This window comes from Haemaphysalis longicornis, unplaced genomic scaffold (genome assembly GCF_048455015.1).
Source record: "Haemaphysalis longicornis isolate Haplotype H1 unplaced genomic scaffold, Haemaphysalis longicornis Haplotype H1 scaffold_9, whole genome shotgun sequence".
Classification (NCBI taxonomy): domain Eukaryota; kingdom Metazoa; phylum Arthropoda; class Arachnida; order Ixodida; family Ixodidae; genus Haemaphysalis; species Haemaphysalis longicornis.
In genome coordinates this window covers 54,041,425-54,067,199 of record NW_027526460.1, presented here as the reverse complement: position 1 = coordinate 54,067,199, position 25,775 = coordinate 54,041,425, and the positions used below count along the sequence as shown (strand labels likewise).

At 49.2% G+C, this 25,775-nt stretch overlaps 1 protein-coding gene across 1 annotated transcript; it reads left to right on the top strand.

Moving 5' to 3' along the window:
- The first annotated feature begins 1,477 nt into the window (after nucleotides 1–1,477).
- Gclc (glutamate--cysteine ligase) lies at nucleotides 1,478–4,788 on the top strand. Its single transcript, XM_077684467.1, has one exon. It carries the CDS (start codon nucleotides 1,554–1,556, stop codon nucleotides 3,510–3,512), a length of 1,959 nt encoding a protein of 652 aa, XP_077540593.1. The 5' UTR covers nucleotides 1,478–1,553; the 3' UTR covers nucleotides 3,513–4,788.
- Nucleotides 4,789–25,775: the final 20,987 nt, after the last annotated feature.

Sequence of the window (25,775 nt, the reverse complement as noted above, 5' to 3'; positions counted from 1 at the left end):
CGAAGACCACGTTGATGCTCATTGCGTCAGACTGTTTTTCTAAAGCTTAATAGATTAAAAAAAAAAACATGATAACTGCTTGGTTCCCACTATCCCTTCGCAATTAATTTCCATTCCTAAAACGCGGTTAAGAGGGACCTCCTGGGGATGCCGGTTTTTGTCAACCTTACTTAAAAATCAGTACACCACCACCATTTGCTCGCATAAATGTTCATTTTCTCCCTCTCTTCCAACTAGCACAATGTTTCGTACTGGCCCTTCAGAATCCCCAGCTCTCGATTTTTCATAGTTAGTGAAGCGGAGGGTACGTCTTCCCATTTTTTAATCACACACACACACACACACACACACACACACTCAGAATGCTCGGGTTCGCACCACTCGCTTTAAATGTTTCCTCCTTGGAAGAATAACCCGCCGCGGTGGCTCAGTGGCTAAGGCGTTACGCTGCTGAGCACGAGGTCGCGAGTTCGATTCCCGGCCGCGGTGGCCGCTTTTCTGATGGAGGCGAAAAGCAAAAAATGCCTGTGTGTTCGAGATTTCGGCTCACGTTTAAGATCCCCAGGTGGTCAAAATTAATCCGGGGCCCTCCACTGCGGCGCGCCTCATCGCCTGCGTTGCGCCGGCGCGTTAAACCCCACAATCAATCAATCTTGGAAGAACAGAGGTCCTCACGGAGTGCATGTGGATATGTATGCAAGCAATAGGGAGGAATTATCTCAATATAACAAATGCTTTGCGTTTAAAGGCAGTCATCCCAGATTAATTCCGCTTGAATTTTTTTCGCGACATAAACGAAAATTAGTGGAAAATATATTTCACGAGAGGCTTTAAAATTTAAACGAAAGCTGTTAGCCTCAGATAAAACTCGCCGAGTGCAGCAAGCTACGGTCAATAACCATCCAGTGCAAGCAGCCATGAACCCCATACTTGTTTTTTTTTTCTTCCTACATTCCGTGTAGAACATCGATAAAGAACTCTTAGTACCTCATATAAATACATGCGCATTGCAGGGAATGTGCGCACCAAAAAGCAAATCTCAGAACGTCGTCGGCATAAGCGAGAGAAAAAAGAAAAGGTCAAATGGCAAATGAGTGTGTCAGTGCATGTCAATTCTATCTCTTGTGCAGCAGAGTTCCTTGTCTTTTCATATTGATAACATATCAGAGGCCTTTCTACAGAACTGTTGCAACTCCGTACAATCACAGCCGGTATCAGTCCGTCAAAGTCGCAGGTTTGTGCCGTTCCATTTTTTTTTTTTTATGAAACAGCTTTAGCAGTAAGTCGTGCGCAGGAGAGATATAACGGGAGGGCTAAAAACTTTTAATGTTCTCAAACGCGTCATCTTTTGGGAATTTTAAATGACAAAACACCGCAACACAAAATCCAGACGGCACAAAATAGGTCGAAATAGGTCGAGAAACTGAAACCGAAACTGAGAAATGCCGCTTTTGGCGCTGCGAGCGCTCTCCGCGCATGCGCTTTTGCTGAGTAGTGCAACTTGCCGGATCGGGAGGCGGCTGACAGCAAAAGCTCGCGCGATTGATAGCGGAATGGGGTTATTAAGCGAAGGATCGCCGCTCTCATGGCCGGAAACGAAGAAATTAGCAAATCACGTACGTGAGCATGCCGCCACGCAGTTCATCAACCTCTACCACCGCCTGAAAGACCGCGAGAACGACTGCTTGAAGTGGGGCGACGAAGTGGAGTACATGATTGTATACTTCGACCACGACAAGAAAACCGCACAGGTGAGCCTCAGAGCGAACGATCTCTTGCCAATTCTTCAGGAGAAAGAGCGCCGCGATCCTGTTAACGTTAAATCGCTTTGGCGACCCGAGTTTGGAGCGTACATGATCGAAGGAACGCCGGGCCAGCCTTACGGCAGCCTGATCTCTCATTTCAACGTCGTCGAGGCGAATATGAAAGAGCGACGACGCGAAGTGATCGCGCATTTGAAACCGGGCGAGGAACTGCTATGCCTCACAACTTTCCCTCGCCTGGGATGTCCAAACTTCACGCACCCCGTGTACCAGCCTCACCCGAAAGATAGCAACATGCGTTCGCTTTTCTTCCCAGACGAAGCCACATTTCCGGGCCACCCCCGCTTCAGGACGCTCGTGCGAAACATTCGCGAGCGGCGGGGTAAGAAAGTCGTGATCAATGTGCCCATTTTCAAGGACAAGAACACGGTTAGCCCGTTCGTCGATGATTTCGCCAAGCTTGGCGACGACGGCGAAGCCGCTAAAGCAGCCCTGCCAGACCACGTTTACATGGACTCGATGGGCTTCGGCATGGGGAACTGCTGCCTCCAGGTCACATTCCAGGCGTGCAATATAGACGAGGCGCGCATTCTGTACGACCAGCTCGCACCTGTGTGTCCCATCATGCTTGCCCTGAGTGCGGCGTCGCCAGTGTTTCGAGGCTACCTCACCGAGCGAGACTGCCGCTGGAACGTGATTGTTAGCTCAGTCGACGACCGAACCGACGAAGAGCTAGGCCTGAAGCCCCTGCGGGAGAACAAGTTTGTGATCCGCAAGTCCCGCTACTCCACCATCGAGTGCTACATCTCGAGCTTGGGCGAGAAATACAATGATGTCAAGGTTGTGTACGACCAGGAGATCTACAACAAGCTCAGGTCAGCCGATATCGACCCCCTCCTGGCCCAACATATTGCGCACCTCTTCATCAGGGATCCCATCAGTGTTTTCAGTGAGAAGGTGCACCAGAGCGACGAAGAGGACAGCGACCACTTCGAGAACCTCCAGTCCACAAACTGGCACTCGATGCGCTTTAAACCGCCGCCCCCGAACAGCAGCATAGGCTGGCGCGTCGAGTTCCGGCCAACTGAAATCCAGATGACTGAGTTCGAGAACGCAGCCTACGTTGTCTTCGTTGTTCTGCTGACCCGCGTGATACTTTCATACAAGCTCAACTTCCTCATCCCCATCTCGAAGGTGGACGAGAACATGGAAGCCGCACAGAAGCGAAACGCCGCACAAACCGGAAAGTTTTGGTTCCGGAGCGACGTTCTCACATGCCAGAGCCCTCCTATTCTCAGTTCGAACCTGAGCCCTGGGGTCGAACACCAGAACTACCTCACAAAGATGAGCATTAATGAGATCATCAACGGTAAGGCGGGCGAGTTTCCTGGCCTTGTCCCGCTGATCCGCACTTTCCTCTCGAGCATGGACGTCGATGTTGACACCCAGTGCACGATTCAACAGTACCTCAACCTGATCCAGAAGAGGGCGTCGGGTGATCTCATGACGACAGCATCGTGGATCCGCAAGTTTGTCACAACGCACCCAGACTACAAGCAGGACTCGGTGGTCAGCGAGCGGATCAACTACGACCTCCTCCAAGAAATGTCGCGGATCCAACAAGGCTTCGTCAGCGCCACCGAACTATTCGGGACGTCGAGTAGCAAAACTAAAGCCAACATTCCATCGGCCATCCTCAACGCGACTGGAGTGCCCTCTGCAGCTGCAAAGCATTCCTCTAATTATTGACAGCACCAGAGCGCCCACCGTGCTGCACCAAATGCCACCTGGCACAAGATAAGGCCAGCTGTTTATTGGCACTTAGTATTATAGTCTTTGGGAGATATCTTATTTTTGTATCTTACCAACGGACACAAATTTGTAGTGTAGTGGCCCATAATGGAACTTTAAATGGGATTATGAATTGCGCGACTGTGCGCTTGTAATTGTTTGTTGTAGTATAACGAAACTTGAGAGTGCCTCCCACTGCTTTGTAATACTTCGAGCCGCCTCGAAAGGGATTTGCTTAATTATTACTATATAAGCTAGTCCTGCCTTTCATGAAGTCTGATTGTGCATTACGTTCAATTTTTTTTTTTGGCTGAGACGCATAGTATTTACCCGTGGTGGTTATTTTTTTAAAAGCGTTAGTTTGTCGGATGCTGTAGCTCTAGTCGTCTTTGGTATTATGAATCTGGTGTTGCTAACGGCCGCTCGCCGCAGCATTATGTTTTCCGCATTGCAGGCTTAAAAAGTCTGCTGCACATGACACCTATTTACTCTAATCACTGTATAGTGTAATGAACTGTTAAACGAGAAGAATGTTAACTTCCGTTTTGACATTGTCTCAGTGCAAGGCATGCGCGTCGCAATTATATTGTGTTAGAAGTATCGGTTTGCCACGTTTTGAAGTCACCCTGTTTTAGTTCAAGTGTGTTATAAATGCTTGTGCGCAGGGACGTAGCCAGAGGAGGGGGGGGGGGTTCTGGGGTTTGAACCCCTCCGAAATGTTTTCCAGACAACGCTTAAGCGAGGCTTAGTGTTCCTTTCGGCAGAACTACTACCTTCCGACAACCCATAACCCTCTCTGAAAAAATTTCTGGCTACGGCCCTGCCTGTGCATGTTGTTTGGCATGCACGTTACGCACACGTGAAGTGTCATCCGGGCTGTAGATGGATTAACAGCTCATGTTGTGTTACTTTGAACATTCGCCCAAATTTTTCTCGTTTTTCGTTGATGGCATGCCAGATTTTACTGCGCCGAGCGTGCAGGAATATTTTTGTTGTCCACCGTGCTCGGCTCGGGGCATGCAATGTTTTCTCAAATGTGTATTGCCTGTTGCGCCACCTATTGTCACCCGGCACATCAATTTGTTGTTGTGAGAACAAATGTTATAATTGTTGACCTATGATTGTGCTGATCTTGCGACCAATTTATGACTGTGAAGTGGCCCGTAGTACTTGTACACGCTGTGCGAAGTGGTCATCTTTTTGTTAATAAAATGTCGAAAAGTAGTTACATCCAGTCATGTGTTCTGCCAGTTTATTTACTTCGGGCAGCAATTTTCTGTCTGGTCTAGCTTGCCTTCAAAGCTATTGTGTTTATAGAATAAATAGCCCTTGAAGCAGCGCATCCCTGGGACGGATTCTCAAGTAAGCTGGGGCAGACAGGGATGCTGTTCTACATAGGGTTTTATTTTATTTTAACAGTAGCTAAAAGGCACTCTGAGTAAATGCCTTCTCTCACCCGCTGTACCCAGTAAGCAGCAGAATTTTTTTTAAAGGCAGTCTTGTTTAATAAACGTAGCTGAATTTTTTATGATCTCAGCTACGAGACGGAGTTGCAACGTACAATAACATTAATACTCTTTGTCCGCTAAATTGCATGTGGGGACTTCATAATTTACTGAACCGATTCGTGCCTGGCTGCAGGCGTTGCCAGAGTGAAGGACTTAGGATAAAGTTAGATGACCTGGGACGTATGCACCTGGTTTTTTGCCTCTGCAAGAAAACAGTTTAGAACTAGCAACCTTGCACTTAGCTATGAGACCTTGGCTGCAGTGGACCAAGGCAAGTCGCGTAACAACAGTTGGAAGGGCAACATATTAGTAGACGGTGTCAAAAGTGTGTGTAGAGGAAAAATTTTCAGTTAGCAGTAAATAACTTTGCTTTACTTGAGGCAGTCAGTAAAAGTTTGATCTTTGAGTAGATAATGATGTTGCCATGGTGTGTTTTACCGAGGTAAAATGTCAAGCGATGGCTTTGCTACTTGTGCGAGCAGTGGTTGTTACACAGAAATAGTAGGCAGAGTGATCTGTAGCGAGCTAAGCTATCTCTGGATGTAGCTTCATGGGGTAGTGAAAATTGAGCGGGAATCTGAAAAACGCAGAATAGTTGACCATGAAGGTGGTGAAACAAAGGCAAGTGGTGCCAGGCTCTGCTGGAATCAATGCATCAACTCGGTTTACTTAGAAACTTTTCATAAAGTGGTTTGTTTTGTTGTTGGCAGTTGGTCTCGTGTAATTGGAGATCCAGGGGTTGCGGGAATGCACTGCAAAAGGAGCGTCTCGCAACAGTTTCAGTCAAATATTCCTATGCGTTTGGTTAACGAGTCTGTCGTGGATCTTGGAACTTGAAGTGTGCCTTTAGGGAGCAGTTTTACATCTGTAAGAGTGAAGTTTGCGATAATGGCACAAATACGACGTGACTACATTGGAGAAGCAAAGGCTAAATAAGAAGGATGGGACTACAGGGAGGCTCGCGTGTGACAGGCACGTGTCATGCATGTTCATTCGCAATGGCGGGCAAATTTTTCTCAATGGCCTAGCTGTTACAGGCTCTGCAACTCCACCATCATGTTTTTTGACGAGGCAATTCTTGGAAAGGGAAAATGTGATACCAGCATGAACGCAAACTAAGACGAGAGACATCCGAGACAATTTTTTAGCTAACAACTGAAATGGCGCACATATATGTGCAAACTAAAAGAAAAAGTCAGTTTTAACAAGGTTTCCGAGTGTTGAAAGAAGTTACACTAGCACAACTGACATAAAAGAAGCATTATGTCGGATGAACATTTCAGTTAGTCCTGCAATTGTCTCGTGTTTCTCTTTTTGTGATTTTTGTTTTTGCACGTCTTGTCACTGTGCAGTCATACTAATTAGTAAACTCACTTAGTTTAAATAGAGATAAGGGCTTACGCTCACTGCTGTACTCTGCAAATAATTAAAAGGGTATCTTGGGGGACTTTCTGTGCTTTGTGACTGCTAAACAAAAATGAAGCTTATAAGGGCGGCTCTTGTACATGGTCTCATCAGGTTTAGTAGAGGATTAACGATTGGAGTGACCTTAGGAAAACGGAAGAAACGCTGAAGTTGAACATTACAAGGCTGTAGACCACCTCAACTTGATGTAGAACACCGCTGTGGTGATTTGGGTATCGTAAACAATTGAATGTGTGGTACTTAAAACTCAATCGTTATAAAACTGTGGTTTGACACAATTTGGAGTTTTCTGTGTTATGAGGAACTAGCTTTATTCTAGCGGACAAACATGGTCGAAGCCATTGCAAAAGGACGGGCAATTCAATTCGCTCTACAGCTGCCGGCCTGAACCGTGGACGGCTGCCAGGTTTTCTAAATTAATAATGGGTAATTGGTACAAAATGCGAATAACTTTTTATGGACACTAATGGCCCTACGTAGTGTCTGCTCTCAATGCTGTGGATGCAGGATTTTGTCTGCATCACTGCATATGCTTGTGTACATTACTAAGGTGAGTTTGCGTGACCTCTCGCATGAGTCATCAAAACAAGCACGCTTTCACGATGCATGTCCGCAGTCCTGCCAAATGTCGTGACGCCATCTCGGTAACAAATCGTCGGCCTATGGCTTGACCCAGCACATTACAGTGGCCGCTGTACGCGCATACGTTAACTAAAGCAACGCACCGTAAACGTAAAGCCACTTTATCTACACGGAAGGTGCATCCTTGTCGGACCAAACGACCGGCAGTGATAAGTTTCCGGGCGACGTGTTCCTTCTCCCCCTAATAGCACCACGGTCGTACGCTCGTTAGAGCCGAGAGTTATGGGTCTGCAGCAGTCCGCGATTTTCGCTATCTTCTTCGCACCGTACTGCGATTGTTATCCCGGTATTGAAGCGACACTGGCTTTTAGGAATTAGTGCCGGCTAAGTCCATTACGCCGCAAGGTGCCAGCGGGACGGACGTCGCATTCGAATGGCCCCCGACGCGACATAGCTTCGGGCGATGGCACCCCCCACTGCGAGAGGGCAGGGACTCCCGTAAAGAAAGAACCCCGACGTATGTAGAGGGTGAGGAAGCTTTGCCGTGAAGGCTGCAGTTCTTCATTCGACGTCCCCCGTGGCCCCTGCGTGCTCACAGGGAATGACAAAAATTTTTCGAACCAAAAGAAAATTGGAAAGAACTTGGGGGCCCCCTCTGTCCACGCAGGCAGGGGGGCGCGGGGGACCTACGACAGCTTCGCAGCCCCAATAGTTTACGGGGGAGCCAGGGGGTCGAAGAAAACAGTCTATAAATTTCCTTAGAGGCGCACTGAACCGAGCGGGCCGCTATTGGCAATTTCTTCAAGGTGTTTTGACTCGGAAAATTCCTCCGTCGCGCGGCATGATCCTGCGGGGAGTTTTGCCGGAGGCGGAAACGCGGCGGCGGGAAAAAAAAGGGAGGGGGTACATGAAAGGTGCCGGCCGCGTGGTCGCGCGATTGTGTTTGTCCGCGTTAAGACGCGACACATAACGCACCGACGCGCCCGCGTTGCGACGCACAAAAACGACGACGGCTTGAGCTCCGAAGACGGTCGTCTCTTTGTACCAGCGTGTCACCTGGCTCCCTTCTTGCTTCTTTCTTGCGTTGAGCTGTACGGGTCTCGCACGCGCGACTTTGTGTGTGTGGAGGCTTTAAATGCGGACGAAAGCTGGGAACGACCGCGACGAATTGCTGCGGGATGGGCGAAAGAAAACGGCGATGTGTTGCGTGCGCGGCCATGCGCTGCTTGCTCGGCTTTCTGGAATCTCGCGTGCCAGCGGGGGATCTCTGCCTTGCGGTAGTGGCATCGTCTTGGAGGCGTGATGGATTCGAGCTCTGCGGAGACATCTTTATCCCGTCTGAACATTCCCAGTTTGTTGGTGGGGAGTTTGACGTCGACAGCTTTCATCGACGCTGTCTGGTAGCTGAGGGTATGAGTGGCGGTATGTCGCGCGGACCTTGACGCAAATGTGTTGATATCTGCGAATGATTTAACAAAACTTGTTGTTGAGCTAGTCGCAGTCCTATATATGGTAGATGCCTGTATAAGCCGTTTCCTCCTCTCTTCGTCTTTGCGCCTTATTCTTTTTCACCACAATCTGCGAATGGCATGCTCACTTTCTAAAGGACCCACATTTTGCTTTGCCACTGTGAATAATTGTTTAAAAAACACGAACTGTGCTTATTTTGCCCCTGAATTTTTTTCCGCAGAAACCTTGCCTCGAGAACTTCAACTAGCAAACACACACGCGCGTACGTGGACGAAGTTTTGTGGCCAAAACCCTACGGAACAACAACAATACGTTTACGCCCAGAACTGCAGCGCAAGCATATCGTGTGCGATTATATACGGTGCTAAGCAAGAATGATACCACAAGGAAAGCCTTGAGGTCGAGTGCCTAAATGCTGAAATACATTCGGAGTTAATTCCTAGTTTCGAAAAAACAAATGGCAAAATATGGAATGTCGTTACAGGTGATCTGTTTGTTTGTACACATATAAGCATACGCACCCACTTTTTTTTTAAATTCCACTATCATTAATGGGAGGATCAAATTACTTTCCATGGTCCCCCTTGAACTGAAGGGTGCCCTCGAGAAGTCCTATCAGCACCAGATTGCCGACAGCGTTCAGCACCAATTTGCACGTTTAAAAGATGCTGGCTTCCTTAGGGAAGTAATTCCCTAGGGAATTACTTCCCTAGGGAAGTAATTGCGTCATTGGTGGAAAGCCCCTTGCGTGACGGTAAATCAGGGGCGCGACACCATGTGCGAGCTAGGTGCAATTCGAAAAGAAAGGAGGCCTGTGCAGCGCACCTCATAGCCCTGGTGTATCTTGGACGTGTTAAACACCGAACATTTGAAATTTTATTCCTGTAGTGTTGCAGAAAGCTCTGTTTGCTCGCTGGTAGGCTATCCAACCCAACTGGGGAAACAGGGCTGCGGGTATCGCGTGGAAAAAACTATTTTCTTCTCTCTCTGTGCGGCAAGAACGGACGAGAACGGAACGGGTTATCCCCCAAAGCGGTTCCCGCCGAATCCTCTTGGCTGCACACCTTCCGTTCGGAACCGTGTTTGACGCACGGAAAAAAAAAAAAAAAAAAAAAAAAAAAAAAAAAACAGGTTGGAGGCAGCGGGGAAGGGCGAACACTATCTGGAAGCATGAAGACCGAGCGCCGTGGGGGCGTAACTAATCCGCGCCGTTATGCATAAGGCGCTAGAATATCCCTTTCACGCACATGTGCCTTCGCGGCGGGGGCTTTCTTACACTAAGCGGCGCAGGCCGTGCATCCGGTGGCGGTCAAATTACTCGCGGAACCCGTCATCTCGCGCCTCCTTTCCTCGACGCGAAGGAAGATGATGTTGGTCGCTTCAGCGAAGCCGCGTCGTAGTCGTCTTATATTACGGATCATGGCCCGGCGTGGAGTTTCCCCCAGGGAGTTATGAATGACACCGACGACGTTGATGGCACCCTTTTTCGCCATCCTCCCGAATCTCTCCTCATTGAACTAAACGCACAGCCCCGTACGCGGAGAAGGATCGTAGTGACAAATGGGTTGTATGCTGAAGGCCAAAATTGTCGTCGGATTCTAACAGCTCCGGAAGTGTTGTTCGCGTTGCTATTCCGTACATTCATGCAGACTGTGCGCCTTACTAAAGCTTTATGGAGGGAGTCGTCTGATCCTCATCCTCCTGCATCATCTTGCGTCCATTCATCTCTCTCTCTCTCTCTCTCTCTCTCTCTCTCTCTCTCTCTCTCTCTCTCTCTCTCTCTCTCTCTCTCTCTCTCTCTCTCTCTCTAACTGGACGTCTGCTCCCCGTTATCTTCTATTTATTTCCGACGTACCGTGGTGGTCCATAAACAGCGCCCCCAGCACCAGGAAGAATGGCAAGCGAGTATATATAGTATGGGCTGCATATCCGTGGGCAAATATCTTACCCTGCACCTGATATCTAACCAAATCCGGGTTTCGCGATTCGAATTCATACATCTATGCTACGAGACGTGCAGCAAAATAGTGCTGCGATTTGTTTAGATAGCGGAGTAACTTAAATCGATAGATCATCGCGTGAGACAAGCTAGAGCTTGAATGGGGAAGCGACGCCATCCAAACTGGACCCTTGCCTCGCTTGATACGGTAAGCATTAGGGGCAAGCACAGCTGTAGGAGTTCCCTCCCTAGTGCACTCTGAGGCAGTACCGGGGTTGAGTTTCACCACACTGCGATTGAGTGACCTATACACACCGCCAGCAAAGCCGTTTCGACAAGTGACAGCTATAGACGGTCATATAATTTGACTAAAAAAATCCCGAGCCATCTCCACTAACGTGAAACCCGGGGAGGGGTCAAGCATGCAGTGTATTCTTGGCGCCTTGGCGTTTTTGCCAACGGAGATGAAACCGTTGGGGGGTAGAGGAATACAGCTTTGCTGCAAAAGTCTCTTGCCTTTGAAGCACGAAGCTCTCTAGCGCGAGGCGTAAACGAGTGTCCGTGTGTTTTTTAGTACGCGTTACATTCTAGCGCGACACGTAAACGAGCTTCCCTGTGTTTTAGAGCCGTAACTACATGAAACGACGATTACGACGACGAACGACGACAGGAGACGCCAACAGCCCCAGCCCCTAAGGGGCTTCACCCCTAAAACGTTACACGCCGTCATGCTTGCATTTCGTGGTGCCACAGCGCAGACCGAACTTTTGAGCGAAATCGTATGCTCGTTGCTGTCATTCGCCTAAATTATTTGTTGTCTGTACAGATTGGTCAGTTGGTGCAACGAGGGGGGTAGCTGGACCACGTGACTCTCTCATAGATTGCGGGCTGCAGCGGAGAAGTTGTGTTCTGTACAACTACCGCCGATGAACACGCCCTGTACGCAAAGCCATACGGCATACACCGAGGCGCCGCTTGCGTGGGACGGATAAGGGGGGCCGCCCCTAAGGCGGCGGCGGGTGGCATGCCAAAGAAGAACGCAATCTGCTCTGACGCGGGGCCAAGCAAAACAGCGCATAAGCCGCAGCTGGAGCCCGACGTGCCTGCCTGCAGCCGCGCATCCTCCTCCTCTTCTTCAGCGGCGCCTCTCAACGGGACAGGGCGGGAACCGGGGGCTCGCTAAGTGCGCGAGGGGCTCGGGTCGCGAGTGTCGGCGAGCCGGGGTGTCGGGTGTCACAGGAACGCCGCCGCTGCGCCCTCCCGTCCGGCGCTGCGAGCCGTCCGTCGTCATCATCACCCGCCTGCGGGGCGAGAGGAGCGATGGGTCTGTCCGCCCTAGCTGCAGGAAAGGAGAGGGAACAGGAGAGGGGGGCCTTGCGTGAGACATTTGAGCGGGTCTAATGGCGCCAGCTGGAGCGGCGGTTCCTGGACCTACGGTTGCTCTGTCTCACGACTGATTCGCGAAAACAGCACGGGGTGGTACATTAAGGGTAAAACAGTAAAGGTTAACGGTCTATCACAGAATATGGTTATGTATAGTTGGCTCTAGCAGTGACAACTGTCCGCACTTACGTACTTCTTTAATAGGGGCGAAGCCCCTTAGGGGGTGGGGCTGTTGGCGTCTCCTGTCGTCGTCGTAATCATCGTCTCATGTAGTCACGGTTCTAAAATACCGGGACGCTCGTTTACGCCTCGCGCGCTAGAACGTAACGCGTACTAAAAAACACCGGGACGCTCGCTTACGCCTCGCGCAGGAGAGCTTCGTGCTTCAAAGACAAGAGACAATAAGTATGGGTTGGGGCGCACTCGGCAAGCGCTCCCAAATAATGAAAAGTAAGCTACCTCTGTCACTCAAAAGAAAAATCTACAACCAGTGTATACTGCCGGTGACGACATACGGAGCTGAAACTTGGCGCCTCACTAAACAACTAGAAAGCAAACTCAGATCGTCTCAACGGGCCATGGAACGAATGATGTTAGGAGTAACACTGCGGGACAAGAAACGAGCTACCTGGATCATAGAACAAACTAGAGTAGGAGATATAGTTCAAATAAAGACAAAGAAGTGGACCAGGGCTGGCCATATATTGAGAAGAACCGAAGACGAAGAAGAAACACATTTATTTCTGAGCACAGTTAGTTGGCGATGGTGGCCGCCCGGGCGACCAGTGAAGCTCGGTCTGGGCAGACAACCGGTGGACAATTAGGGCAACGAAACGACAACCGTTCGGTGTACAACGAACCGGCAACCCGTGGACAATTAGGGTAACGTAGTGGATACCAAGAGATGGTTCTATAGAAGGAGAAGGCCATTAACTCCATGGAGGGATGAAATAAAGAAATTCGGGGGTAAACTGTTGGTACGAGCAGCGCAGGACAGGAGCGGTTGGAGGTCAGTGAGAGAGGACTTCGTACTGAAGTAGGCTAATGATGATGATGATAATGATGATGAAGACTCGTGATAAAAGTGCATTCGATGAAACGTCCAGTTTTTTTTTTTATGAAATGGCGTTTTATAAAAGAGAGCAGAACTGCCAGATGGGATTTTGCCGAGTGATAAACAATGTGAATTGGCCGAAGCGCCCCTAGCACACACAAAAAAAGTCTCTTGAATGCATTAAATGAAACGGCGTGCTATGAAACGTCTACTTCTTAGGCATGGTGTACAATAAAAAAACGTCTGGGAACCGTCAAATCCCCAAACGCAAATTTGCTCGAGTTCCTCCGCTAAAAGAAGTCTCCTAGTGGCATTCGATGAAACAGCGTTCAATGATATGTCCACTTTTTCGATAAAATGGCATTCGGTGAAATATCCCTTAACGGCCAAACCTCCAAATACAAGTTTGCTCAAGCTCCTCTGCTAAAAAGGCGACTCCTAGAGGCATTCGATGAAACGGCGTTCGGTCCACTTTTTCGATGAAATGGCATTCGATTAAATGTCCCTAAACCACCAAATCCCCGAATGCAAATTTCCTCTAGCTCACCTGCTAAAAAGAAGTCTCCTAGTGGTATCAGATGAAACGTCCACTCATTCGATGAAATGGCATTCGGTAAAATATCCTTGAACCGCCAGATCTCCAAATGCAAATTCGCTTAAAACTTTTCTAATAACAAAAAAAAAAAAAAGTCGCCGAAGGCGTGTTCTTTTTTTCCGCAACATTTTCACAAGTGAAGCTACAGCTTTCATGCGCCACCTTCCAGCCGGCATTCTTCCTAGGCGCCGTTGGTAACAGGTGTAGAGAGAAAAAAACGCACGGGCTGCTCGCGCACTGAACTCGCAATCGCGGATTTCCCATGATGCGGAGGGGGGCAAAAGACTCCCAGGCACGCCGCCGCGGTCGCGTAATCTTTTGATCGGAAGCCGAGCGAACCGTGAAACGGGCTCCGGTGTATGTGTTTGCGGGCGCCGCTTGTGTACGCGTAAATGTATGCGCGCGTGTTTCAGCTCCCATCCGGAGCAGCGGTTGCCGGAATATTCTTGCCGATACGCGCGGTAATTCTTTCCGGGCGCGACTGCGGGGAGGACTTGCGTGCTTTCTGCGTACACATTTGTTTGCTGGCTTCCTCGTTCTTTTAGCTCCACTTTTTTTTCCCCTGCACCCTCTATCTTCGTCTTCTTCCTCTGCCCTCGTTTGTCTTTTTATTTTCAACCCACCTGGATGATTACGGACCTAGCGGAAAGATTTTACCTTGCGCAAGGTCAGATTTATGTTGCGACAGGACCGAGATCTGAGATATTTCGTTCAGGTGGTGTCCTGAGCTCCTTTGTGAATAAATCGCTAAATCGTCGCTTGGACTCCTGGACTGAGGAACCACACCCTTCTCTGCGAAACCCTCTGCGAGATAAAGTTATCTACTACTGTTCAACAGACAGAAAAACGCGGTTTATCGTTCACATGCTTTCTTTTTCTTCTTCTTGCTCTCTGTGTTCTTCTTCTGCTTCTTCTTCTTCCTGCTCTCTGTGTTCTATGTTTATTTTTGATCCCCTGGATGATGGCTGACCTATCGCGAAGATTTAAGCTCGAGCAAAGCTCGGATTTATGGGCGACAGGACCCGAACATCAAGAAGCTTTCTTTCAGGTGGTGTCCTTTATGAATAGATCTCTCAACTAGCAAAATACGGTTCATCGTTCGTAGCCACGTAAACGCTTGCTTTGCCCTTAACTTCAGCAGTGAACAGCATATAATGCCGTACTGGAAAAGCCTGTGTGAATGTTCGGTCTGCGCTCTGCGATACCTCAAACAAAGGGCTTTTGCTAACGCCTCTATCGCAATAAATCACGCTTGTCTACTGTTTCTGACATGACTGATAACTGTGCGCGGAGACCTGCGCTCACTCCAGACTCGCCGTGATAAGTCCTGACACGCCGCAGTCTGCTGATTGGGCCATTTATCGGCTCGGAACAAGTCGCCACTTCGCTTTTTTTTATCGCTGCCTGTTCGTTTGTGAGTGCGCATCTGGCCATGTACCTCATCATTGTTTTCCTTGTCTTTACTTTATCGCTCCAGCGTGTGCGCGTTTGCTGCGTTAACTTTGACCTGAGATACCGTCTACAAGGGACAAAGCGGCAATAGTAGGGCACATTATTCATAAAATCTAGCTAAGTACACAGCCCAAAGAGGAAGGGGACTCACGCGTCTCGCTGCGTCATCAAATTGAGCGGGTTCTGTCGCGTAACTCCGTAGTTCCGGCTCAGCACCGAGGCTCGAGAAATTTCTCGGATACCTTCGTCACGCCACGACATGGTGAGACGCGCCCTGCGTTACGACCTCTCATCAGAGTCACCCGGCGGGCTAAACTACGCGGCAAAAAGCTGGACGAAGTAGAGAAAAAGACAAGGTCGGGAGGGGGAAACAAAAAAAAAAAAGCAAAGGTCGGGGCTTAGGGTTCGCGCTCCTGTAACGTGTTCGTACCGCGCAGGAGGAGGAAGAGCGTACGAGACGGGAGACAGACAGACGGTGAAGTGAACAGACAAGCGGACATACGCAGGGGAGCGGCGGCCGCAACACGAAGGCACGTAGGCGAGATACATGATCGGGACGCTTCTTCGGCAAGGCCCGACCAGAGACCGCGACGACGACGCCCGCTCATGTGGCGGCCATTCATCATACGCCCCGGGGAGAAACGGAGCGTCACGGGGGCGCGCAAGACAGTTCCCGGAGCAGCATCCTCCTCCGCGGAGCAACAGACAAGATGCGACCGCGGAAGACGGGGCCTGGAGCGGACGCCGAGGGGAGAGGTCGAGTCGGGGGGGGGGGGGGGGGGGGGGGGGGACTGGAATACGGTGACTGGCAGCATCGACTTCCCGGGAACGGTCTAGCTGGGCGAAGCTGAAAGGCACTCCGCAGGGCTCCCGCCTCTTGCCGATGCTTATTATATGTCAACTTGGTGAGACCCGGGTGAAAACCCATGCGATTCCTCGGTGATAGTCTGGGTAGGGACGCCGTTGCACTCGTTCTAATCGGTCTGTCACGGGAACGTACCCTTTTTACACTTCTTTTCAGCAGCCTTCGCGGAAAATGAGAGTACGGCGGGAGTGATCTCCGTGCAAACCAGGGAGGTGGGACTGTCGTGTCTTTAAGAAGAATCATTATTGTTTCTGGAGAAGCTTTGCCTGCCCCCGAAACGTTTGTCACACAGATGGTGCTAATATCTCTGGGCTAACCATGCTCCTTAGCGGCTTTAAACGACATTTGACTAATGGGTAAAAGAAGAAACGGACGAAAAAAATATTTTGAAAACATTCCATGGATCGCGAACACAAATAAAAGGAAACACAAAGCTCTCTTGTAATCTAGCTATGGTTGGTCAGCATAAACGTTGTGGCGTTACATTACGAGTTGATTTGATAATAGAACGATCTCAGTAAGAACCTCTCTGGTCGCTTCAGTACCCCTGCGTCTGCGCAGGGCACACTGCAGCTTAGCTCCACAGCACTGACGTCAAGTGTAATTATGATGACGTAACTTCCGGCTGTGACGTCACGGCTTTCATTAAAGATTTCTGGCAGACTCTCGTCCACAACGGACACGTTCGCTGCGTCAACGCGGTTCACTCGACATGACCGCGTTATCCACGACACTTCATGACATGATTTGAAACATATTGAAAAATAGGGGCATGTCGGCTGCAGACAGAGAAGTGCAGGTTACATCATCATTTGCATCATTGGCTGACATGGTTGGCTTTGAGTTTGTTAGGGGTCACTGTAGAGTTTGGCTTTGCAACCAAAGAAGCAATAAAGCTGGCTTTGCCGCAGTGCACTCTCATACTCGAGGGCATCACGGAGAGCCTGAGACTCGATCCCGTGACAGTTCCGCTGTAAGATATGGTTGAGTAATCTCGTACGAAGGTACACGGCGTTCTTGGTGTCCCGCTTATGAGCAACGGTGATGAGTTTTAGCCTGTAAGTCACTCTTGTACATGACAACGAAGGCCTGATGACACCAGTCCTAGGTAAACTGCCAAGGCGAACGCCGTCGCAGTTTACCTAGCATGAGTCACGTTTTGTTTCTTTGCTAATCTGGCATAGGCAGAAACTACGATAGTAATGTTGATAATCTTTTATGCATGCTTTTTAGTGACCACTGCACAGTTTTGCTGTTGGAGTTTACGTGCCATTTAAACCTACACTTGAGTCATGAAATGCGCCGTAGTAGGGAGCTACTTGCTCCGCCTGCTGCGTGAAAGACAAGAACACTGAATTTGCGATCAGAAGCATAGCGCTTCCAACCCTGAGCCACAACAGTGGGTCTACCCTCCTAAAAAAAAGAAAGCACCTTACAACCATTCTGTAAGCCATTTAGGGGGCTAAGCTTCATTACGCCTGCATTTCCATCACGCTGAGAGCACCACGCAAAGAAAGCTGTCTTCGTTTCCCCTTATCGCATCTTATCTGCCGTGCTTTCCTTTTTCTCTACGAGAGGAGTCACAACTCCCTCGACAAGTCCATCAGAGGAAAAAAAGGAAAGCCAAGGGAGCGACGGCGCATCTGCAACGCGTCACGCGCGAGCCCTGGCATATGCGTAGTAGAGTCCCGAGCCACGATCCTCTTCGAGACGTCTCCTCAGGCATGGTCTGGTCAGCCTTACGCCGTGGGACTGTGTATACGCAAACCGCGCACTCTTCTTTGGTTCCAGGCCGGCCACCCAGCGTCACGACCTCCCCCCTCCGTGCGAACAGACAGAAGCGGAGAGTGATGCCAGGAGAAACCGGAAGAAGAAAGCGCGGTTTCACGGAGGGAGCACACGTCTTCGGGCGACGTCTCGAGGGGCGTCTTCTCAGCTTTGACGTGCACGAGGCCGGGTCATCATCTTTGGCTACACGCCGGACCGTGCGCGCACGCGACGTGGACTGCCGAAGAGGGTCCAGGATGGCGGCCCACCCAGCGTCTTGCCGCCCAGGGCCCCTTCTCCCCGGGCCCCTTTCCCGCTGTGGCCCTCGCGCCGTCTTTCCACGAGCCGCCGGGGTAGGCGTCGCCCGCGAGTAAACAGTGCACATCATGCGGCAAAGAGATGACGATGGGTGAGATCAAGAAAGAGGAGGAGGGGCGCTGGGGAAGAGAAGGAGCTGGAGCTGGCCAAGTGCGAGGAGGAGGCCCGAAAGAATGGAGAAGGGGGGCGAGCTCTGCCTGTCAACGGTGGTCGGGGCCGAGCGAGCAGAGAGAAGCGCGCGAGGCATTCCTCGTTATCCGGCTGCGCGCCGCCGGCAGCCATGTTGAGCCTCGGTTTCTTCGTGACTCCGCTCAGCACCCTCCTCCTCCGCGGCCCTCCTCGCACCGCTTCTTCCGCCAGATTGACGGGTGCCTGTTTGTTCAGCTGGAAACGGGGAACAGGTTCCACGCCCACCGCGGCGCTTTCTTCGTCCGCGCTTTATTTGGGCAGCATTTTTCGCTTGGTTCTTCGCCCTCCTCGACTCTTCTGAGACGTGCCTCAATGCCTATCGGTCGCCACTCGCCCTGTTCGTTCTTTCTCTTGCTTCTCTTCGCACTGCGTCGCCCCCTGGCGGTAATATTCGTTGCGGCTTGGCTTTGGCTTTGGCCCCGTATTTCGGGGTTACGCCATCGGCGTATGATCGCTCTGCTGTGCGTTCTTGCATGCTCGGCCATCGTCGTGGTCATCATCATGCTCGTTATCATGGGCGTTGGTTCGCCGGGTTAGCCGTCTCACGGTCAGGCTAATGTTTATGTCAGTGTGGTGCCTCCTTTCCTTCTTTTTTTTTTCTGTTGATGGCATTTGGTATGGCCGCTACAATGTCTGTGAAGGCCGTGACAGCTTGACAGCTCCCTGACAAACTTGTCGAAAAAGTGACTCATTGATTGTACCGAGAAATCTTTATTGGTTATAGTATGCGCGGAGTAGTGTTGTCTACCCGCTCCGGTGTCTACAGGTCATCCGTAAGCGCCTGTGATGTGGTAGGCCACGTCTTCTTTCACAAGGACACACTTAAAAGTCAATGCTTAGTCCGTGCAAATATCGGGGACCTATAATAACCCCACACTTTTTTCTCTACTGTTGGTAAAAGAAATGACAAAATGAAGAAAAATAGAGACCGTAATACAACAAAAAGAGGATCACAAGACCCGCGACTTGATGAGCGCTCTTATGCCTTGTGGGGACCCTGGGATAAATTCACTTGCCTTGATCATAGCCAATGCTGACACTGAATGGAGCTGACCTGACATCACCTTATACTGATGTGTAACAGCCACTTCTGGTACAAACGAACCATCTTTTCCTAATCCCCTGCGAAAACAAGACCTCCTGGTGCAAATTAGCCGTTTAAATCTTACAGTACACCACCCTTCGAGGACACGTCACTTCTGAGTTAAATCAGCCATTTCCTGCTTGCGACCGATTTCCTGAAAGTAGATGAGCTATTTAGTAGCTAAATACGATAATCTCTCGCGAATGATCACGCTCACAAAGTAGGTCTCAATTCATGTCTTACGAGAACGTTCGCGCAATCATTTATACCCCGTACATCACGAGACTGGAACCACCTTCCTGCAGAAGTTGTATCGATTACTGATAACCATTTTTTTTCACGATACCCTACCTAACATTGTATAATAAGGTGAACTCATCTTTACATAACAAACTGATTGCTTTATTTGGGTTTGTATTATATCTGACTGCTTTTGTTATTTACCTGAATTGTTTGTTTACTTGAACTGAATGTATCTTTATATAACAAACTGATTGCTTTATTTGCGTTTGTATTGTAACTGACTGCTTTTTTTATGTTTGTATTGTAGATTGTAACCACTCCACTCTGTAATTCCTTCCGGCCCTGGGGGTAAATAAATAAATAAATAGACAGAAACAGCGGCACGTCACTGAGTTAAATTACCAATTTTCAATTTCCTGGCTAATTTGCTGCAAGGAGGTGTGCTATATCTCGTAGTTAACGAATACAACCTCTCGCGACTACACGACGGCATTTCCCCAAGAACCTCGGCGCGTCACTGAGCTTTATTGCCAGTTCCCAGCGGTTCGCCGATTTCCTGCAAGTATTTGTGCTATGTAATAGCTAACAGTAATTATCTCACACGACTACAAGCGACGGCAGTTCATCGGAAACCGCAGCGCGAGTCACTTGGGAATTAAGTACGCCATTCTCAGCTTTTAGCCAATTTCCTGCAAGGAGATGCGGTATACGGTAGCTAACGATGGTAACCTATCGCTACTAGGCGACGGCGATGGACTCGACTCCAGCCTGTGACTGCCTGTGACTTTCTTTTTTTTTTATGTGTGTGTTCATGTGTCTGTCTGGTGGAGTTTCTTTCGTTTTTTTTTTCTTATCTGCATTATTCATGCAAGCATATAACCCTTATCACATCTTCACCAACCATCTGAAGTAGCAAGCCCAGCATTATGCAGGGCTGACCTCTTTGGTCTCATTAAAGAATTTTCTCTCTCTCTCCCGGTCCTCAAAAACCGCGGAACGTCTCTTCCGAGTTAAAGTGGCTATTTCCTCCAGCTATTGGCCAATTTCCCGCTAGTAAATGAACTGTCTCGTAGTTAACGATGACAAACAGCTGGTCGTTGAAAACCCGCTGCACTGCCCGCCGGCGCTGTGGGGAAGCGATCAATATACTGCCGTCCACACTCTCAAATACTCGGGCTTACACGGAAGAAACATAATTTTTGCTTAAAACAGCTTACTTGCCTCCTAACGCAAGTAATTTATGGCCAATTAGAGCCCGTTGGTTCCCTAACGATATGAAGACAACGGCTGTCTATTGCACTCATTACACAGGTAATGAGAAACGGCATTGTTAAAGCAAATGTTAGCATGCCACCTCGGCCCACGCCGCACAAGGTTGCCGGAGAAGCGTCTATAAAACCCGTTGTAACTCGAATGTTCTGAAACCGGTTAGTTCAGGTGTGTCCCCTGCAATTACAGCGTAACAGAACGAATTTGTACTGTGCATCTCAAAAGTACGCTGATCTTAGTTTCAGATTGTTGTCACAACTGTAGCGACATTTCTGAACAACGAATTCTGCCAAATATGGAAATAAGTGACAATTAATGCTTGTAAAAGTAAGACTCCGATCAATTCACTTAACTTTACCTTAAGCATAACAGAAGAAAAGAGAGGCAAACAAAAAGGAACCCCCCCCCCCCCCCCCCCCTTCTTCGTGGCGGTATGCGACCAGGAAAGAACCGTTAATTGTAAAGCTCGATGGAAAGGACAGTCGAGAGAAAAGGAACATGAAATACGCAAGGAGCGAACCATTCATAGTACGCGGTTATTTATGGAGACGCGTTTGAGTAAGCACATGACGCAACTCTTTCTACTCTCTTTTTTTGTCATTTTCAACCAACTTTTATGTTCTCCTTTCTTGCAGGACCCGAGCAGGAGGGGCAGCGGCAGATAAAAGAGAGAAATGACGGGCGTGATCGTGGTAGCGAACTTTCTGAACGGCCCTTTTCGCTGGAACCGAAATTTACAGCGCCGAGTGAATAGGGCCGCTGCTCCCGCGGCCTCCCAGTCCTCAAAGGAGCGGCGGCTGTCGCGACTGCGGCGGCGCCTTCTTTTGGCTTGTAAGCAAAAGCGAACCCAACCGCGCGACTAGGTAGTAGAGTCCGGGTGGCATCACCCCAGAGATACCTAAAGGCCTTCTTGGTACACGTCTTTGTTGCAAGAAAGATATTATAGACACTCCATCTGTAAATGCTTTTGGGTCTCAGTTGGTGAAATGTGGATCAAAGGGACCCTGCAACACCTTTTTCAACTTTCAATGCAGCATCCCAACACACCCGGTACGTAGATTAGCGGGTCGGAAAGAACCTCAGCCAAAAATTACTGCTCTATGCGCATCAGATAACTTGGAAACCCGCTCAAAAGATTTATCCCTCTTTCCCGGTCTTGACGTTCTTCGACGGCTCGAATTGCGGGATTAAGGCCATGTAGCGGCTGATGGCCGGTTTTCCTTCACTTGCAAAAAACAAAAATGGCTGTGCCCATGTCTAAACAAATTTCACGTGGTGCCGACCGACCAATGAAAATCTTGGCGGCACATAACAATCAGATAGAAGAGTGTCGATACTCTCAAAGACTTTATTTAGTGACGCTAGTTCGAATGGCGCATACATGTAGTCTCTAACCCATTAACCATGAAGCCTCGAAGGTAAAACCCGTCCGCGCCAGTAATTAAGCAGGATTACATTCTGATGCAAAACTATTCAGTTAGTAGTTCAGAACGCCGACTGAATGAACATTTCAGTCAAACTGACAAACACAAGGCATACTTGCGTCACAGGTGCAACTGTAGGAGAATTTGAACAAATACAAGCAAGTATAACAATTGCCAAATTTGGGCATGGACAAACCTTACAGGGGCAAGTGCGAGCATGCGGGTGCGTGTTTGAGTGAATCCAGTTTTCGAACCGAACGAGCCGATATCGAAAATTTCACTTCTAAATCGACGCTCCTTTCAGGAAGTGGGCTAGCTGACGGACTCGCCCAGAAGTACAACGCCCTCCAAGTTCCTGAATACCGTTTTCGCGAAAGGAAATCGATTCCGCTCAGGTGAAATGAATGCCTCGCGTGAATGACTCACCGCTATTCCGCAAACAAGATCGTCGCGAGTAACATTACCCTCTTCTTTCCCTTCCCTTCAGTCGTCGTCCCACCGCATCTTCTTCGGCATCGCGAAAAACCTTTCCCACACCCCGAACTCTATCAGCAGTCTGATATTGCATGCCCTCCTCGGGTTATGTAAATATGTGTGTAGCGCAGCCAGCGTACGTCTTCTTTTTCCCGGGAGAAAATGGAGGCGGGGGGAAGGGGGGGGGGGGGGGGGTCTTTTGCATCAATCCATGAGAACGTACGTTCGCCTGAAGATCCGAGGCGCGCCATTGCGCGACTTAATGCTCGCCTTCCAGCCGAGATCAGTTCGGAGAAGTACGGTCTTTTTAGGGTCGTTCGTCGGCGGCCCATTTCCTCTCGCACGCTGCGTTGGGTTTGATGGCATGCGAGTAGCGCGAGCGCCCTGTTGGCGCCCGCTAACAAGGCCGCGCCCACATACGTGTTATGTATACGTTACATACACATATATACAAGCAGCAGACGGAGGCAGTTCGGCGTACAGCCGCATCCGTGAGCGGATACAGAAGGGATTGTGTTGCTGATGCGGTTCTCGCTACTGCTTTCTTTACGCCTCCGGCAGCCTGTCGCCATGTCGGAGCAGGCGGTCGACATTGTGCGAACGCGCCTTCCGCTGTGTCCTCGCATGTCGAGCGTCTGTGATGTTTTCTTTTTTTCGCCTTCGATGCTCGGTAACATGTGAATGCGAGGCTCTGGACAAGCGTAACAGGAATGCGCTGGTAGCGCAGTTAGAGAAAAATAAGAAAAATAACAAGGAAACCTTATTGCTCGGGTTTTCTCGTCACAACCAGCAGTTTGTCAATGTCTTGTCAGCTTTTTATTTTTTGATTCGTTATCGTAATAGGGAAACGGCACTCTATGAAGTCGAGCCTCGAGGCCTGGTCTGCGATCTCGTGCACTCCGTTCTCGTTCACTTGCGTAACGGAATCAATCAATCAATCAATCAATCAATCAATCAATCAATCAATCAATCAATCAATCAATCAATCAATCAATCAATCAATCAATCAATCAATCAATCAATCAATCAATCAATCACGGCAGTCGGTATATGGTAGGGATCTGGATTAACTTCTTACTTTTCTCCTATGCATATTCTCGCTCATTACTATGCCTTCGTTGCAATCTTCTGACACTCGCGAAGCAACTGGCAATGAAGGAATACCGACTTGCTTATTGCAACAATCACAGACTGCGCGGCGAGGGCGCAGAATTCTTTGCGAAGTTTGCGGGGCAACTGAGACACATCTATATCTGTCGCTGAAATTAATTAATTGATTGATTGATTAATTGATTGATTGATTGATTGATTGATTGATTGATTGATTGATTGATTGATTGATTGATTGATTGATTGATTGATTGTAGGGTTTAACGCACCGACACAGCTCAGGCGATGAGGCGCGCCGTAGTGGAGGGCTCCGGATTAATTTTGACCACCTGGGTATCTTTAAAGTGCGCCGAAATCTCGTACACACGGGCGTTTTTGCTTTTCGCCTCAATCAGAAAAGCGGCCGCCGCGGCCGGGAATCGAACCCGCGACCTCGTGCTCAGCAGCGCAAAGCCTTAGCCACTGAGCCACCGCGGCGTCTCCCTCATAAACTCCAAGTTATTCATCAAGACACAAGTACAATACAGATTAAAACCAACCAACTAAAAGCAACTCTGACCGCTGTCTATCGACTCTCTCGGGCGACCTCTTTAAAGTATTGTCATACGATGCCGACGAAATTCCTGCCTTTGTCAACACAGCGGGCGAATTACAAAAGAAGCTGTCACTTGCTTGTCACACATCTCTACCGTCGTGGCGACAAATACCCATAACAATTTTGAACTTCACTGCGTACCTTGGACTGTACGACTTCTCCACACGCGCCGGCACGCCTTTCTCTATTCATCTCTGGCCCCACGAATGACCTCGCAACGAGCGTAACCCCGCCGACCAGGACGCAGGCGGAGTCTCACGCACTAATGCGGTAATTGCCCCGGATAACCAGAGAGAGACATTCCGCCGGCGTCAACAAGGCACCCTCGGCGCCGCTCGGACCAAAGACGGCAAAGGTGCGGCTTGCCGTAAAAGGACATTCAGAGCCTTTTCCCTGGTAGGGAACATTTCTACCGGCTAGACGCTCATCCCGGCTTTGCCAGACAAACGATGAAAGGCGGAAAGCGCACCCGGGACTCGGACACGTCAGCCCGGCCCGCACAAAGAAGCCCCGCAAGCTTTACAGCAACAATAACGCAGGTGCCGGCGGTCTTCATTGATCAACTGAGGTACTTGAACTGAATCGCTTGTCTCCCGCCCAAGCTGCTTTCCAACAAACGCAACATGCCTTCCTCAAATTGGGATGCGTTCCGGAAAGCCTGCAAACACACCCCGTCTGACCCCGCTCAGCCGTTCGAAGAAAGTAGAGATGCCATCCTTCATGAGGTCAAGGCCCAAACTCAAACCATAACCCTAACATATCAGGCTCCAAGTGTTGACGCAAAACTCATCCACATGTGGGCGGCACGCCACAGCTTAACTCGTAGGTGGAAACGTCACCGTCACAATCGCAAGATCCGCAAAAGGTAGTCATTCTCACTCAACAGGTGGCAGAATACGCGCAGTTACAAAGCGAAGAGAATTGGCTCCAGATATGTGACAGTTTGCAAGGGAAATTAACCACCCGCAAGACATTCATTCATTCATTCATTCATCCTTGTACGTGCCGACCAACAGCGCGTGGCCTTAGACGCTGGTGCACAAAATAAAAAAAGAAAGAAAATAAAAGATATACCCTTGAAAAGAGAAGAAACATGAATACCAATACATGAGACACTGTAACTTTGCAGAAGCTAGTTTAAATGCCGACATATTATTGTTTAAAACATCACCACCGTTTCACCTCACACCATTATACAAATGAAACAGTCGTTGTACAGGAGAACAAACTTTGTTTGTTCGAAGCAAATTGAATTCTCGAAATGGCTTATAGGGTACCCGCAAGTGTATTGACGACGTCACACTCTCGCAGTCAGTCACATCATGCAAACATTTCAACAGAAATATAAAATCTGCATCCGCCCTTCTCTTGGACAACGTAACCAAGTGCATTTAACCAAAATGTTGTTATACTAGTAATACATTCTTCGATCAAAATGCGTATCATAAACAATTCTAACAAAACGTCATTGAACA